Source organism: Pan troglodytes, chromosome 5 (genome assembly GCF_028858775.2).
Source record: "Pan troglodytes isolate AG18354 chromosome 5, NHGRI_mPanTro3-v2.0_pri, whole genome shotgun sequence".
In the NCBI taxonomy this organism is placed as follows: Eukaryota; Metazoa; Chordata; class Mammalia; order Primates; family Hominidae; genus Pan; species Pan troglodytes.
Window position 1 is genome coordinate 143093071 of NC_072403.2, and position 16875 is coordinate 143109945.

At 37.3% G+C, this 16875-nt stretch overlaps 1 protein-coding gene across 8 annotated transcripts in view; it reads left to right on the forward strand.

Moving 5' to 3' along the window:
- Nucleotides 1-16875, forward strand: part of AKAP7 (A-kinase anchoring protein 7) — a 148987-nt gene that overhangs the window by 59668 nt on the left and 72444 nt on the right. For 4 of the 8 annotated variants that reach the window (XM_518739.8, XM_009452007.5, XM_054686319.2 and 1 more), the window contains exon 6: nt 5246-5358. In XM_518739.8, coding sequence (XP_518739.4) covers nt 5246-5358 — 113 coding nt within the window. Of the gene's footprint in view, nt 1-5245; nt 5359-5478; nt 5757-6110; nt 6274-16875 lie in introns of all 8 variants that reach the window. The other 4 variants (XR_010158197.1, XR_010158198.1, XR_010158199.1 and 1 more) reach the window with 2 other exon arrangements.

Genomic DNA, 16875 nt, shown 5'->3' on the forward strand with positions numbered 1-16875 from the left:
GATTTTGTTGGTATGTTGTAGTTCTATCATCATTTGTTTCAATAATTTTTTCAGTTTTCTTCTTAATTTCTTAATTGACCCATTGATTATTCAGGAGCATATTATTTAATTTCCATGTATTTGTATAGTTCCCCAAATTCCTCTTATTATTGACTTGTAGTTTTCTTCCACTGTGGGCAGAGAAGATGCTTGATATTATTTTAGTTTTTTGAATGTTTTAAGACTTTTTTTGTGACCTAACATATGGTCTATTCTTGAGAAGGATTCATGTGAGGAAAAGAATGTGTATTCTGCAGCCATTGGATGAAACATTCTGTAAATATCTATTAGGTCCATTTGGTCTATAGTGCAGATTAAGTCTGAGGTTTTGTTTTTGAATTTCTGTCTGGAAGGTATGTCCAGTGCTGAAAGTGGGGTGTTGAAGTATCCAGGAAGTATGCAGCTATTATTGTATTGGAGTCTCTCCCTTTAGCTCTAAAAATATTTCCTTTGTATATCTGGGTACTCCAATGTTGGGTGTAAATATGTTTACAATGGTTATTTCTGTTGCTGAATTGATCCCTAAATCATTATACAATGACCTTCTTTGCCTCTTCTTACAGTTTTTGTCTTGAAATGTATTTTCTCTGATAGAATCATATGCACTCATGCTCTGTTTTGGTTCCCATTGGCATGGGATTTCTTTTTTCTATCCTTTTTTTCCCAGTCTGTGTGCATCTTTATAGGTGAAGTGTGTTTCTTGCAGGCAACAGATTATTGAATCTTGTCTTTTTAAATCCATTGAGCCACTCTGTGTCTTTTTATTGGAGAGTTTAGTCTGTTTATGTTCAATGTTATTGTTGATAAGGACTTATTCTTGCCATTTGTTATTTGTTTTCTGTTCGTTTTGTGGTCCTCTCTTCCTCCTTTCTTCTTGCCTTTTTTTTAGTGAGGGTGATTTTCTTTGGTGGTATAACTTAATTTCTCAGTTTTTATTTTTTGTGTATCAATTGTATATTTTTTGCTTTGAGGTTACCCTGAGGATTGCAAATATTATAACTCATTATTTTAAAGTGATGACAACTTAACCCTGATTGAATAAACAAACAAGCAAAAGAAAACTAATAAAAACTTTACACCTTAACTTTGTCTTCTCACTTGTTAACTTTTTGTTGTTCTCTTTGTGTCTTATAGAACTATGTCTTGAAGAGTTGTGGTAGTTATTATTTTGATTGGTTCATTGTTTAATATTTCTTCCTAAGATAGGACTAATCTATACACCACCGTTGCAGTGTTACAATAGTACGTATTTTTCTTTGTGCCTATTATTTCTAGTGAGTTTTGTACCTTCAGATGATTTCTTATTGCTCATTAATGTCCTTTTCTTTCAGATTTTCAGATTGAAAAACTCTCTTTAGCATTTCTTATAGAACAGGTCTGGTGTTGGTAAAATCCCTCAGCTTTTGTTTCTCTGGGCAAGTCTTTATTTCTCTTTCATGTTTGAAGGCTATTTTTATCAGATATACTATGCTAGGGTAAAAGATTTTTTTCCTTCAGCATCTTAAATATGTCATGATATTCTCTCCTGGCCTATAAAGTTTCCTCTGAAAAGTCTGCTGCCAGACATATTGGAGCTCCAGTGTATGTTATTTGCTTCTTTTTACTTGCTGCTTTTAGGATCCTTTCTTTATTCTTGACCTTTGGGCGTTTGATTATTAAATGCCTTTAGGTAGTCTTCTTTGAATTAAGTCTGCATGGTGTTCTATAACCTTCTTGTACTTGAATATTGACGTCTTTCTCCAGGTTTGGGAAATTCTCTGATATTATCCCTTTGAATAAACTTTCTACCCCTACCGCTTTCTCTACCTCTTTTTAAGGCCAATAACTCTGAGATTTGTCCCTTTGAGACTATCTTCTAGGTCTTGTAGGTGGGCTTCATTGTTTTATATTCTTTTTTCTTTTGTCTCCTCTGACTGCGTATTTTCAAATAGCCTGTCCTCAAGCTCACTAATTCTTTCTTCTGCCTGTTTGGCCCTGTTATTAAGAGATTCTAATGCATTCTTCAGCATGTCAGTTGCTTTTTTTTTTTTTTTTTTTTGAGACGGAGTCTCACTCTGTCACTCAGGCAGGAGTGCAATGGTGCAATCTCGGCTCACTACAACCTCCGCCTCCCGGGTTTAAGCGATTTTCCTTCCTCTGCCTCCTGAATAGCTGGGATTACAGGCACGCCATCACACCTGGCTAATTTTTGTATTTTTAATAGAGACGAGGTTTCACCATGTTGGCCAGGCTGGTCTCGAACTTCTGACCTCAGGTGATCCTCCCACCTCAGCCTCCCAAAGTGTTGGGATTACAGGCATGAGACACCGTGCTCAGCCTGCATTTTTCAACTCTAGAATTTCTGCTTGATTCTTTTTAATTATTTCAATATCTTTGTTAAATTTATCTGATAAAATTCTGAGTTTTTCCTATGTTCCAGTTTTCTTGTCTTTAGAATTGGCTTAATAGTATTAGCCCTACCTGTTTTTGGATAAAAAGACCACATGAAAATTTATTTACCCTTGATCTTTAAAAAGTATGAATTTTTCACATGTATGCCAAATGATTCTGTCCTCCTCTTTGTGCATTCTAATTTGATGCTTGTGAAATCATAGCAATGTTATATTGTTAATGTATAGTGCATTTGTTATTGTGCTTATTTTATGTTTTAATTTTTTTATTCAAAAGTAATATATGCTCATTTTAACAATTCTGTCCATATATATGTATTATATTTATAACTCTGGTCTCCTCTAACTCTATTTAATTTCAACCCACATCCCAAAGTATTCTATACTATTTTTCCATGTTAGTAAAAACATATAGATCATCTATTTTCTTTCTCTCTTTTATATTCCAGAGAATCATATTATAGATGTAATAACCATGTAAGTTCTCTCTTTTTGCTTAATGGATCATGGCCATCTTCTCATGTCTGTGTGTGTAATTCTAATTAATTTTATTATCTTCATGGTGGTCATATGGTTATTTATCAACCATTTATTTATTGATGAAGGTTGTTTCCAGTTTGTGCAACTTCAGGAAATGCTTTAATAAATATCTTTTCATAGAATTTCGTATACTGATGCTTTTATTTCTTCGTATTTTCCTAGAATTGGAATTGCTGGCTCAAAATGCTTGTGTAGCCTAAATTTTAATAGTTGCTACCCAGATTATTTTCCATTGTAGTTGCGGCAGTTCTTATTCTGCAACACCATTATTTCTTCATATATTTTCTCTAACTCCATCTCTTTCCCCCTTGTTCAGGAACTTCAGTTACAGACATATTAGACAACTTGAAGTTGCCCCACAGCTTACTGATATTCTATTCTCTGTTCTTTTTTCTTTATGTTTTCTTTTTCTTAGTGTGTTTTATTTTGGCTTCTATTGCATTGTTTTCAAATTTACCAATATTTTGCTCTGCTGTGTCTCACCTGTTATTTCTATCCAGTTAATTTTTCTCAGACATTGCAGTTTCCATCTGTATATAAATTTGATTTGGATTTGGATTTAATAGTTTCCATGTCTCTACTTGTTGGGGTGATCAGACTCAACACCAGGCCGTGGGGGCTACGAAGTCCGGTGGAGTCAAAGGAATGAGAAAAGACAAGTTAAGAGAGAAAGTAGGACCAGGGGACCAACGCTAGTATGGAGGCTGTGAAGGCCCCGAGCTGTGGGAGCCCACGCTATTTATTGGTGATCAGACAAAGAAACAGGTGGTGAGGATGTGGAGGTTGAAAGGAAGCGGTGTATCAAGCGAATGAGTTACAGCTGTGATGGTTTAGCATTTTCTTTGAAACATATGACTACTTGAGATAATGGGAGTGCTAGAAGCAAGGAGCCAGCAAGTCTGGACATATTCCAAAGGCCACGAGGGGTTTTAGACCCTGGACCCCGGACATGTTCCAAGACTCTTTTACATTATGTCAGACATGCAAGCCCTGCCTCAGCTTCTCTCCTAACACTCAGCTTTTCTCCCAACATCTACTTGACTTTTTGAACATAGGACATACAGTTACAATAACTATTTTGATGTCCTATCTACTAATTCTAACCTCTATGTCAGTTCTGAGTAACTTTTGATTAATTGATTTATCTTTTCAAAAATGAGGGCCATATTGACCAGTTAGTTTGCACACCTGGTAGTTTTTGATTAGATGCCAGGCATTGTGAAGTTTACCTTGTTGGGTGCTGAATAGTTTTGTATTTCTATAAATATCCTTGGGCATTGTTCTGGTACACAATTAAGTTACTTGGAAATAGTTTTTTGTTTGTTTTTTTGTTTGTTTTGGGCCTTGCTTCTAAGATTTCCTAGGTGGTACTAAAAGAGTACCAGTCCAGAGTTAATTATTCCCCACTACTGAGGCAAGACTGTTCTTTTTACCTAATGTCTCATGAATCTTGGGGTTATCCAGTCTGGCTAATGGAACAGTATTCCTGGGCTCCATCTGGGTTTCTCCTACTTATAGAAGGCCTTGGACACTCAAGGATATAAAGGGCTCACCTTTTCTTGTTAGAGTACTAGACACTCTTCCCTCTAATCCTTTTGAATGTGTTTTTCCCCAGCCTCTGGTAGTTTCCTTGCACACATGCACTGATCAGGACTCAGCAGAATATTCTAGGGGAACCCTTTGAAGAGCTCTGGAATTTTCTTGGTACAAGTCTTACTTCTCAAGTATTCTGTCCCTTTCAGCTCCTTTGCCTCAATCCAGGAAAGGGCTGGACTCTATCTGTTTCATCTCCTTACACAACACCTTGGGCATTCAAAGATGTAAGCTGGAATAATCAAAGGGCTTACCTTGTTCGTTTCTCATTGCTCAGGGAAGGTTTCTGCTACTTCATCTTGGAAGCAGAAGTTTGAGATATGAAGGGTTTCAGCTAAGCTAGTCCTTTTTTATACTCAGGGAAACCACTGGGATGTTCAGTGAAAATCAGCATCATGTCAGCCCAGCAGTTATTCTGTTTATTAGATATCCCTTTCAAATTATTGCTTTTGTGTGCTTTACCACAGGTGTGAAATCACTGGACATTTAACTGTCATATAGCATTTGTTATCATACACATTGTAGATTTTTTCTGTCTTTTAAAGAAAATATCTGAAGCAGGTGTATAAAGTAATCTTCACTGTAAAATAATTAGTGATTGTTTGAACTGGTTTTTTTTTTACAATTAAAAAGAACTGAAAATACTGTAGTAGCATTTCTTTGTTTCTCTTTATTTTCTTCAGAGACTGCAAATAGGACATTTCAAGAAAAAGGCATCCTGGTAGGAGAGAGCAGAAGTTTTAAGCCTCATTTGACCTTCATGAAGTTGTCAAAATCACTGTGGCTCCGTAAGAATGTGAGTGCATGTTCTTATTGCAAGCCTGTTTTACCAGTCCACACCAGCCATAAGCATGGTCTGGAGCACGAGTGACATTGCTGTGGTCTCTGACACTACTCTTGCTTCTGGGTTTCCAAGTCAGGTTGGTTCCAATTCCCAGAGGTGCTGAGGATGCTCCTGGCCTTCCATGGAGGCTATTTCAGCTTTGCCTGCCTTTTCCACGATGGCTGTTCTTGCATAGTCTGGCCATCATTTATTTCTACCACTGTTGCCTCACCTGCTTCATCCCCTGAAGAGCCTCGAGGTGGTGCCAGAGTTCACTTTTGCTGCTATTCTTGCTTGTGGTTATTTGCATCCTGTTGCTCTCAAAGCTTCCTCTGCTGGCCTGTTACGCTGGTGCTGCTCACCGCAACTGGGTAAGCTTTTTTTACCCCTCTTCCTGTCGCTCTTCAAGGTTTCCAAAAGACCATCTTTCAGCAGTTGCCTCAATTAAGGCCTTGGAACCAGGTATACCGGGGACTGGGCATGAGGGTAACTGAGGGACCCCCTTTCCTGGAGGTACTTTAAAGTACTTCTCCCTAAGGATGGTCAACCCAGTGGCACAATCCAAGTGACAAGTCTTTTGACTTCCCGTCTCAGGGTGACTTACTGCCTTTATAGGCCACCCCTTTTTCCCGCAGAAGTCGGAGCAACTTTTGACTTCCGTCTAGGTTCATGAGCATTTCTCCTAAAATCCTAAGGCCACCCCTTCATTTTGTTTCCTATTTCAGCCTAGGGGGTTCCTCATGCAAATTCAGACATCTGATGGCCTGCTCTCATATACCAGAGTTTTGGAGATGGGCATGCAGATTAATATCCGCTCCCTGCTCTCCATGACCCTTTGTTGCAGTTAAGACTGATTTGCAGCTCTAGAAATGAAGGCCATGTGTAGTAGTAAGTAGAATTTTTTTTTTCTAAATTTGTCACATTTTGTATTTAATGTCTCTGTCCTCAGAAAAGTCTTTTGGGTCCTTTAAATCATGGGTTTGGGTGACTCACCATCCTATAGTTAAGAGTTTTCTACAAACTATTGCTGAAAATCTCAGAAAGATATCTTGCATGGTTTTTTGGATTACATTGCCACAAATTTAGTAGTATCCATATTAGGTATCATTCCAGTATCATATTAGGTATGTTAGGTAAAAATAATTGGTGTAAATGATAGATTTTGAAATCTGGGATGACAACAGTTTACAAAACTTGTAGACTGACAGTTTGATTCTTTACTGGTTATCTTTCTTGTTTTGCTTTCAAATGGATTGTCCTCTTCCAAGTGGTTTCAAACTTAATCACAGAATGACAATCAGTGGTGAAGGTAATATCTCCGTTTCAAAATGTTTCTTTGTCTTTATAATATTAACTTTGAAATGAGAGCACCCAAGGACATTTATTTAAAAAAATGCTTAAACTATATATGTCAACATTTCAAACTGCATTTAAATGATTTATTGGCAGTTAATTTCACAGAATCAATCTTACCCTATGGAAAAGTAATATGAGACTTGGAATGGTTGTGATGTAACTGAGATCACAGTCTTATCAGTTACAGAGCACTGTCTCTGCACCTGAGAAACCCATCCCATCTCATTCTGTCTCACATTCTTCCCTCCCACTGGCCAGCTCCAGTTCACGCAGAGTCATTTCTACGTGTAAGGAGCTCCCTGTTCCAAATCATATTAATTAAGTAAATATGTATTGAGTGCCTACTATGTGCCAGACACTGGGTGCTGGGCACAGAGTGGTGATCAAAATAGAAACAGTCACTGCTTGAATGGTACATAAAATCTAAATCAGATTGCATTTTATTTAGATTAGAATGCTTAATATTTAGAAAACAAATTATGATTGTTTTTTTCTTGTAAATTTGTTTGAGTTCCTTGTAGATTCTGCATATTAGCCCTTTGTCAGATGAGTAGGTTGCGAAAATTTTCTCCTATTTTGTAGGTTGCCTGTTCACTCTGATGGTAGTTTCTTTTGCTGTGCAGAAGCTCTTTAGTTTAATTAGATCCCATTTGTCAATTTTGGCTTTTGTTGCCATTGCTTTTGGTGTTTTAGACATGAAGTCCTTGCCCATGCCTATGTCCTGAATGGTAATGCCTAGGTTTTCTTCTAGGGTTTTTATGGTTTTAGGTCTAATGTTTAAGTCTTTAATCCATCTTGAATTAATTTTTGTATAAGGTGTAAGGAAGGGATCCAGTTTCAGCTTTCTACATATGGCTAGCCAGTTTTCCCAGCACCATTTATTAAATAGGGAATCGTTTCCCCATTGCTTGTTTTTGTCAGGTTTGTCAAAGATCAGATAGTTGTAGATATGCAGCGTTATCAACAAACAACCCCATCAAAAAGTGGGTGAAGGACATGAACAGGCACTTCTCAAAAGAAGACATTTATGCAGCCAAAAAACACATGAAAAAATGGTCACCATCACTGGCCATCAGAGAAATGCAAATCAAAACCACAATGAGATACATCTCACACCAGTTAGAATGGCAATCATTAAAAAGTCAGGAAACAACAGGTGCTGGAGAGGATGTGGAGAAATAGGAACACTTTTACACTGTTGGTGGGACTGTAAACTAGTTCAACCATTGTGGAAGTCAGTGTGGCCATTCCTCAGGGATCTAGAACTAGAAATACCATTTGACCCAGCCATCCCATTACTGGGTATATACCCAAAGGACTATAAATCATGCTGCTATAAAGACACATGCACACATAAGTTTATTGCGGCACTATTCACAATAGCAAAGACTTGGAACCAACCCAAATGTCCAACAATGATAGACTGGATTAAGAAAATGTGGCACATATACACCATGGAATACTAGGCAGCCATAAAAAATGATAAGTTCATGTCCTTTGTAGGGACATGGATGAAATTGGAAATCATCATTCTCAGTAAACTATCACAAGGACAAAAAACCAAACACCGCAGGTTCTCACTCCTAGGTGGGAATTGAACAATGAGAACACATGGACACAGGAAGGGGAACATCACACGCTGGGGACTGTTGTGGGATAGGGGGAGGGGGGAGGGATAGCTTTAGGAGATATACCTAATGCTAAATGACGAGTTAATGGGTGCAGCACACCAGCATGGCACATGTATACATATGTAACTAACCTGCACACTGTGCACATGTACCCTAAAACTTAAAGTATAATAATAATAAAATAAAATAAAATAAAGAAAACAAATTATGATATTATCATTTTCAGTAAGCCAAATAAGAATTTTTTATTTTAATTTATGGAATGAGTCTATTCCTATCACTATTATAGTGGTCAGTGTTCCTGAAAGTTTAAGGAAGTAGATCTTAGATATGGGGATTCGCAAGTCAGCCGGCGTACTTGTTGAAGCTTCAGATTTCCACCCTCTACCCTTAGATTTAGAGATGGACCTAGGACCTAAGCTTTTGATGTTCAGTAAATGCCATATATGGTTCTGATACAGATGATCCGCAGAGGAATATACTTAAGACCTGCAGGCTTAAATAAATATCCAACAGTTTCTTATGCAGCAAATCTACTGTAAAGGTTAAAACCAGTATGAAAAGGTGGCATACATACAAGATGATTTCATTTATTTACTTTATTATAATTCGTGGTTTGGTATGTAGATTATTTGAAAATATATGGTTCCTTAGTCTCAGTCTTAATGTTTTTACATTTCCAGCTATCTATTTTCTTCTCTCGGCACTAATTTTCTTCTAGATTTTTGTTCTGAATCCATCCATTGAGCTAATGTCACAAGCAAGTGACCATTAAATAAAGATGATCGTGGAATGTATTGCTGGCTTTCCATGTTATTTAGATTGATAGTGAAATAAAGGAAGGGAGTGGCGAAATAATAGTTTTTTTTTTATCCACTTGCATGTTAGGAGATTGGACTCATTTCACGTATGTTATTTTTTATTTAAAAAGTTACTTTAATTATAAAATTATTAGCTGAATATATGCTTACTGTAAACAATTCAAATACTTACAGACCTATAGAGTGAAAGGTACAGTTTCTCCCTCATTACCATCCTGCAACCCACTTCCTCCCAACAGAATGTCTCTCTAGGTAACCACTGCCAGTAGATCCTTCCAGACCTTTTCCTATGTGCTGCAAATATATATGGACATACATACATGCATATAGTTTCTTTAAAACAGAAATAAAACTCTCAATATTATTTTGATTTATCATAATTTAAACATTCTTCTGTTGATGAATAATTAGGTTGATTTCTGTTTCTTTGGTACCACAAACAATGCTGTTATGAACTTCCTTGTTCACTTTTCTTTGGGTGGATATGCCAGTATTTCAAAGAACCAATTCTTTGAAGTGGAATTCTAAGAGCAGAGGGTATTAGACATTATAAACTTTCAGAAATACCTCAGATTGCCTTGTCAAGCAATAGTGGCAATTTATACTCCCAACCGTGGTGTATGAGAAGAACATTTGTTAGGATAAACTTGTGGTAGAAAGACTATCAGAGGTCATATAAAATTGATATGGCCCTTTGAGCTATGAATTATGCAACTGACATTAAAAAAAATGTTAAAAATCTCATTTTCTTTAAGATGTCCTAGCTGCTGATATTATTCTAAAGAAATAATTTAAAAAGAGAAGTTCTTTATGCATAAAGATGTTTACTGAAGTATTATCAATAATAGGGAAATAATAGAAATAACTCCCACAACAATAGGGAAATGTGTAAGTCAATTATGGTAAATCATATAAATGATATAAGCAGCTACTGAAGTAGATATAAGGATTCTATAACAGCATACAAAGTAAATAAAATACTATACTCTTTAGTATATAAAATCTATCCTATAAAATGTATACTATAATTAAAATTGTATAAAATGGTTTCCTTGGGTTTGCCTTGCCAGCACCTTAATGTGTTTCATCGCATTTTAGAGGTAAAAAGTGGCTTCCCACAGTTACTCTCTTAGCCCATGATTTTTCCGGTAGATCAGTGAATAGAACTGACCTTAATGTCACTCAGAATATAGTATATCCCCCTTGACATGCTGAGGATTCCCATTTTGGTTTGCTGGGGTTCTGAGGAATGGTGGGACCTTGGTGAGTGGAGTGTAATAAGAAGTGGTGATGAGCAAAGTTAGGTGCCTCACGACAATGCAGGAGTGAGGGGCAGCCACCGGATTCAGAAAACCTGAAGATTTTCCATTGTCATGGGAGTGGTCCTTCAGTTTCTGGTATGGAGGGGTGGTGTATAGTGAGACTGTCTGGAAAAGAGCTAAATGATATCTCCTGTTGAGATGCTCTGTTTTAAAGACTGATGCCAGATGGTGTCCTCCTTATATTTCAATTTGACCTGCTAGAGGGTAGTCTGGAAATGATTTTATGTATGATACTGATGCACTAAAAGCACCTAAAGTACTGGTGCTACTGTTGTCAGGGTAGACATGATGATTGTTGGTAAAAAGGGGTGTGCTGTGTAGAGGAATGCTCTGGATTATTACAGGAAATATTATAGGAAAATTCTGAGATAGTAAGATAGCCGGTCCATTCATTATTGTCTATAGGAGGTATAATGCGATATTCTGTAGTGATAAACCAATTGAGATTTTTTTTAATCATCTAGTCATTGTCATTTAAAAAGTAACCTGAAAAGCTGTTACCCATGTCAACTTAAAAAATTAGATTCAAAGTCAGAGCTATCATCAGTCTGTTTATGAAGGTAAAACATCTCATTGACATTAAAGATGTGGACAGATGGCTGGTGCAGGGGATGAGCGTTCACCCCCTGGGAGGTCATACAGATCTAGTGTGAGGGTTTCCCAGTGGTGTTCAGTATTTGGTGCAGAAGTCCCTGGGCTTCCGGGGTCCTGTCCTCTGGTAGGCACTTGTTGGCAGGTAATTGCATGTAGTAGTAGTAACCAAAAGCCCAGTGGGGAACTAAACATTCAATATATTGTGTTCAAAATTTTGAAAATACAGAAACTCTCTCTCAAATGTCCTGATGTGAAACTTCTTCTGTGACAGCATGGTATTCTGGTTCCCAAGTTAGAGAGCTGAGTTGAGACTAAGGACAGATTCTGTGAAACATAAGGCTTTTCTTGGCAATTATGTATCTTTCTAACACCAGGAGACATTTAGTCAAAGTGTCAGCTTTGCATATTCTTAGTTTCATGAAATTCTAGTGGGGATTTTGCATAATAAAACATCAAAAGGAATCATTATCATTGTATTTTGTAATTTTTTTCATCAAATGAAACCTCAGAAAATCATATTAAATTACTGTCTCTGAAATAGTAACTAAAGTTCAGGTTATTTGTAGTTTTTTCAGAATTTAGTTGACATAGCTAGTCTGCTAACTTGTTCAGCCTCATGCTTTTTGTACGGTATCTTTTTGGACTTATTTTTCTTACTGAATGAACTTGGGTTTCAGTGATTTCAATGTTGCAAATCTTGGTTGGTTAGAAATATGTGCTAACACTTGATGGCAGAAGAAGACAAGTTTCAAATCAAACAAACATCTTAATGCAGATCTCAAAAAATAAATGTGATAGCATCCTCAAAAAATAAATGTGATCGCCTAATGTATAGATTAGTTGTTTTTAATCACAAATTATTTTCTGGGCTTCTTAGGTATCTTCCCTGATTTATGACTCTTTCACATTACTACTGTAGCTCTTAAACTGACAAAGACATGTTTTATGAACATGACACCTCTTTGCAGCAGTGTTTTACAGAGTCAGAAGATGAGAGTACTTTAGAATGAAAAAAATGATCTTTGAAAATTATTAGCGACTTTCACTTAGACTGGTTTGTTTTGAGGGCAGAATTCAAGATGCAAAAAGTAAGGGCTGAAGGGTGATCATTGGACCTGATGATGATAATGATGTTGAGGGGAGTGGAGAAGAGGATATAGGACAGTCATTGGTAGGAATGGAAAAGGAGAGCATATGGATGAAAATTTTGTTCTGATGCTACCATTAAGAGGAAATTCCAGTTCCTGAATTGTTTGGTGATTGAATATACAGAACTAGAATTGTAATGAAAAGTTTCTATACTAGGTTGGTTGAATTCAGCCTTACTCTGCATCCCTCCCTAACTGTGAGCCCTGATGTCATCTTTCTTCACTCACTACCATTATTTACTTCTATCTATCTAGCTACCTAGCTAGCTGTCTGTCTGTCTGTCTGTCTATCCATCTGTCTGTCTGTCTGTCTGTCTGTCTGTCTGTCTATCTATCTATCTATCTATCTCTGCATATGTTTTCAGGATTTTGTTAACTGGGCCTGGTATAGTTTGACTGCCACTCACTTTTGGGGGTCTGCATGACAGTGAGCTTTTATAAACCATGTTAAAACTCAGGAGCATTAAGACTATTCCTTCTTAAAGGAATCCCTGTAGTAAATTTAAAGGAGCATGAGCTTTCCTGTTTTAGCCCTGTTGTTTAGTCCTGGACAAAATCACATAACCTCTCTCGATCTCTGTTGACTTATCGTAAAAGAAGGACTCTTGACTCCTGTGCTATCCTGAAATGTCTATAAGATAAACACTTTGACCAAATTGCTTAATTTGGCTTCACACAGTTATATATTTTTTAACCTCATATTGGCCTTCTTTTCTGTGTGGAAGGAGAATGACAGAAAGAAGAAAGGTCTTCAAGTACTGATAGGAAGATAGGGGCAATTTAGATCTGAATCTTTTCACTTGTCCTCCTAGAAGCCAGATGGAGCAACAAGGACAATGGGAAAAATACTCTACACATTTTTTTTTTTTTTTGAAAGAACTAGGATCTCACTTGGTTGCCCAGACCTAGAGTTCATGGCATGATCATAGCTGATCGCAGCCTCCAAATCCTGGGCTCAAATGATCCTCCTGCCTCAGCCTCCTGAGTAGCTGGGACCACAGGTGTGCACACCATGCCTGGCTAATTAAAATTTTTTTTTTTTTTTTTTTTTAGAAACGGGGTGTTGCTATGTTGCCCAGGCTGGTCTTGAACTCCTGGCCTTAAACGATCCTCACACCTTGGCCTCCCATAGTGTTGGGATTACAGATGTGAGCAACTGCACCCAGCCACATACTACATCTTTAGTGAAACTGAGAGGTAGAGAAATCCTGTCAATACCAAATTATGTGGAAGTGCTGGTGGTAGAGGCCCTCCTGACCTGGGAGACAGAACAGGCAAGGGCTCTACATTTTAAAGAATATTCCTTCATTCTAACAAAGGAGAGGCACAGAGAAGCCCGGAGACTACCCTGCCACTTCCTTCCTTCATCCCACAAAGAGGGCATTTGTAGATGCCCTGGTTATTCAGTGAACCTTGATTATTCCAGACAAAACTTTAAAAATATCTTTGGTGCAAGATAAAGCAGATTGTTTCTGTAAACTATTTTTGAATCTCCCGGTGTCAGATGGCTTAATTACTCACAGTTTTTAGTTGTTTTTGAGTCACTTTTCATATTTCCAAGTACATTAAACAGCAAATCTCTTTGTTTTAATGGCTTTTTAACACTAAAAATTCAGTGAATTCTCATGAGGTAGAATGTAATTTCTTCTGAGATACTCTAGATTACATTAGTCAACACTGTCATCTACTGTGTGTTAAAGAGCACTATTTATAACAAGTGCCTTCACTTATGTTTCTAATGTATTTTTCAACTTTATGCTGTTGTATTGTCTATTTCTGTATATTGAAAAAAAACAAGTTTACAATTGTTTAACAATTGGAAATGATGTTTACAAAGGTAAACCTGCTTAACATTCATTTGGAATCTTTCAGTACTTTATATGTCTTTAAAAATTGAGAAACAGTAAACAGAATGCTAAATTATTTTATGGGAAATTCTAGAAATTGACTAAAGTCAGGATTACAAATGATTCCTGGTTGATCTTGATTCTGTTAGAGATTTTGACAACTTTGAAAACCCTGGAAGAAATGACTGGTGAACCTAATATTAAATCTTCAAAGTGGAATGGAGATTTGAAGCAAGTATCTTCAATAGCATTTTCTGAGATTTTTCTTTCTGAATATCTGTCAGGGTTTTATGTGAGGCAGGGATCTGTGATCCAATGAATGTTAGCAATGATGGGTTAAGTAAAGTTAATCAAATTCTTTATGTCAGAACTTCTTAGGTTCTCTGAAATGCAAATGCTTATTGTGAATCTCAAGAGCTTACAACAACAGAGATTCTTTTTTTTTTTTCCCCCATGTTAATGGATCCTCTGGCTCTGCTCCACATTGTCTTTACTCAGGACCGTGGCTGGGCAGCCTCCATCTAGGACTTTTCTGCTCTTCTGGCAAAAGGAGAGAGAGTTGGTGAACATGCTGATTCTTAAAGCTTTTGCTAAGAAGTGACACACATCATTTCTGATCATATTTTATTGGCCAAAGCAAGTCACATGGTTCCTTCTGAGTGTAACAGAGCAGGATATATAATTTGCTTCCAGGAAGGGACACCACAGGAGGGGCAGAAAATATTTTGAACAGTCGTATAGTCTACTCAGCATTGTTTCCCAACCAGACCAGCAAGTCCTTTTTCCACTGACTGTTTTGTAGCCCTAGTATTTGGTAGAACATGGCTTAGGAAATGCTGATTTGATAATTCCAGCTTAAGTGATTTTTTTTTTTTGTTAAACATATGGATTCTGTGGACATATTTATTTTCCAGCAGTTGCATCTACAGATAAGCTTCTGATTTTTTTTTTGTTTGTTTGAGATGGAGTCTCGCTCTGACTCCCAGGCTGGAGTGCAGTGGTGCGATCTCGGCTCATTACAAGTTCTGCCTCCTGGGTTCACGCCATTCTCCTGCCTCAGCCTCCTGAATAGCTGGGACTACAGGTGCCCACCACCATGCCCGGCTAATTTTTTGTATTTTTAGTAGAGATGGGATTTCACCATGTTAGCCAGGATGGTCTGGATCTCCTGACCTCGTGATCCACCCGCCTCGGCCTCCGAAAGTGCTGGGATTACAAGCGTGAGCCACCACGCCCAGCCCGATAAACTTCTGATTTAAGTGTAATTGAAGAAACAGAGTTTTAGAACTTATATTAAAAGATGCAGTATCAGAGTATTCAAGTTAATTAAAATTGCATGTGTTTGCCTTAATTATATTAAATATAAAAATTCTATCTCAAAGATTACCATTAGTTATGGGAAAAATGTTTTTCTCAGCGAGTCATTTTTAGACATTTTGAAACTTCTGTCAGCTGGTAATTTTCATTTTCTTAGTCAAGGACAAAGTGGAACATCATGAAAATATAGGCAACTGGCAAGTCCCACAGTGGATTGATTATGGGTAAAGACAAAATAGAATATATGGTCAAGAAAACCTAAGATTTTATTCCAAAATGGTGTTGATGCAGAACTATTTACCTTGTTTAGTAAGTGACAACTAATTACTGACCCACTCAAATGGTCACATAAAAGCAAACCAGCCGGAATTATTTGGATGGCAAGAAGATTTTCTGTCACTGGAAAGATTGGCCAACCAACTCTTATTAAAATAATTAACTGCATAGTGAAAGAAGGTAAAGCTGTATTCTTCTTGAGGGACTCAGATATAAGAAGGAATTAAGGTTGCAATCCAAAACCATAACTAGTTTATATCAGAATTATACTTCCATTTCTACATATGAGCTGGTTTATTTTGACCATCAGAATCTTACTCTCTCAAGGAAAGATACCTTAAAAATAGAATAATACTGGTTCTTCAAAATACTAAACCAGTTCAGTTCTCTTTCAATTGGTTACTCTAGTAAATTAAAAGACAAAAAGGTTGTTGGCCTCTTTGCCAGGGCCAATCCTCACTTTATCTGTAGTTGAGGACCTAACAGAACTTACTCATATCATCTTAGGGACTAGCCACCCTTGGCTACAGGAATTCCAGTTTTGTTCCTACAGGAGGTGTTCTATTTCTAAACCCTACTGATGGCAGTATATTTAACTGTTGGCCAGGTTTGTGACACCATTTTGGAGATCCATCTTTAAGGCCTTTCAGTGCAACTGTATCTTTATACTGTCCCTAAGCTGAAGACCAGAGTATGAAACTACCTCTCTTCCTTCCTTGGTGATTGCCTTCCCCACAGCTGGATCTAATTATAATAATTTGTTGTGTAACTTTATTTAGAGCAGAACATTTCTTTCACAGTAATTTCCGGTTTGGTCTCCAGCACTACTGTGGGATTTTCATTGGCCATTCATTACCTGGGAGAATGTTCCTTGTGACTCCCTGTAGTGATCCTGCACCTTTGGCAACAGCCTCTCCCTAATCTTACCCATTCCATGTTTCACGACTTGGTCCCCTTGGATCCCACCTTGCTCTTCACCTTCCCTGACCTACCCTGACAATCAGAAAATGGTAAACTTTGTGCTCTTGGACTTTCAGGCCAAATATCTCTAGAATTTAATTTACCAGGGAGTGGTCACTTGGGAATAAGCTGAATGGATAGGGAAATCAAATCAAACATACTTCTCAACAGATGGTAACTTTTCCATCACACATATATCCTTATTGGCAGGTACCTAA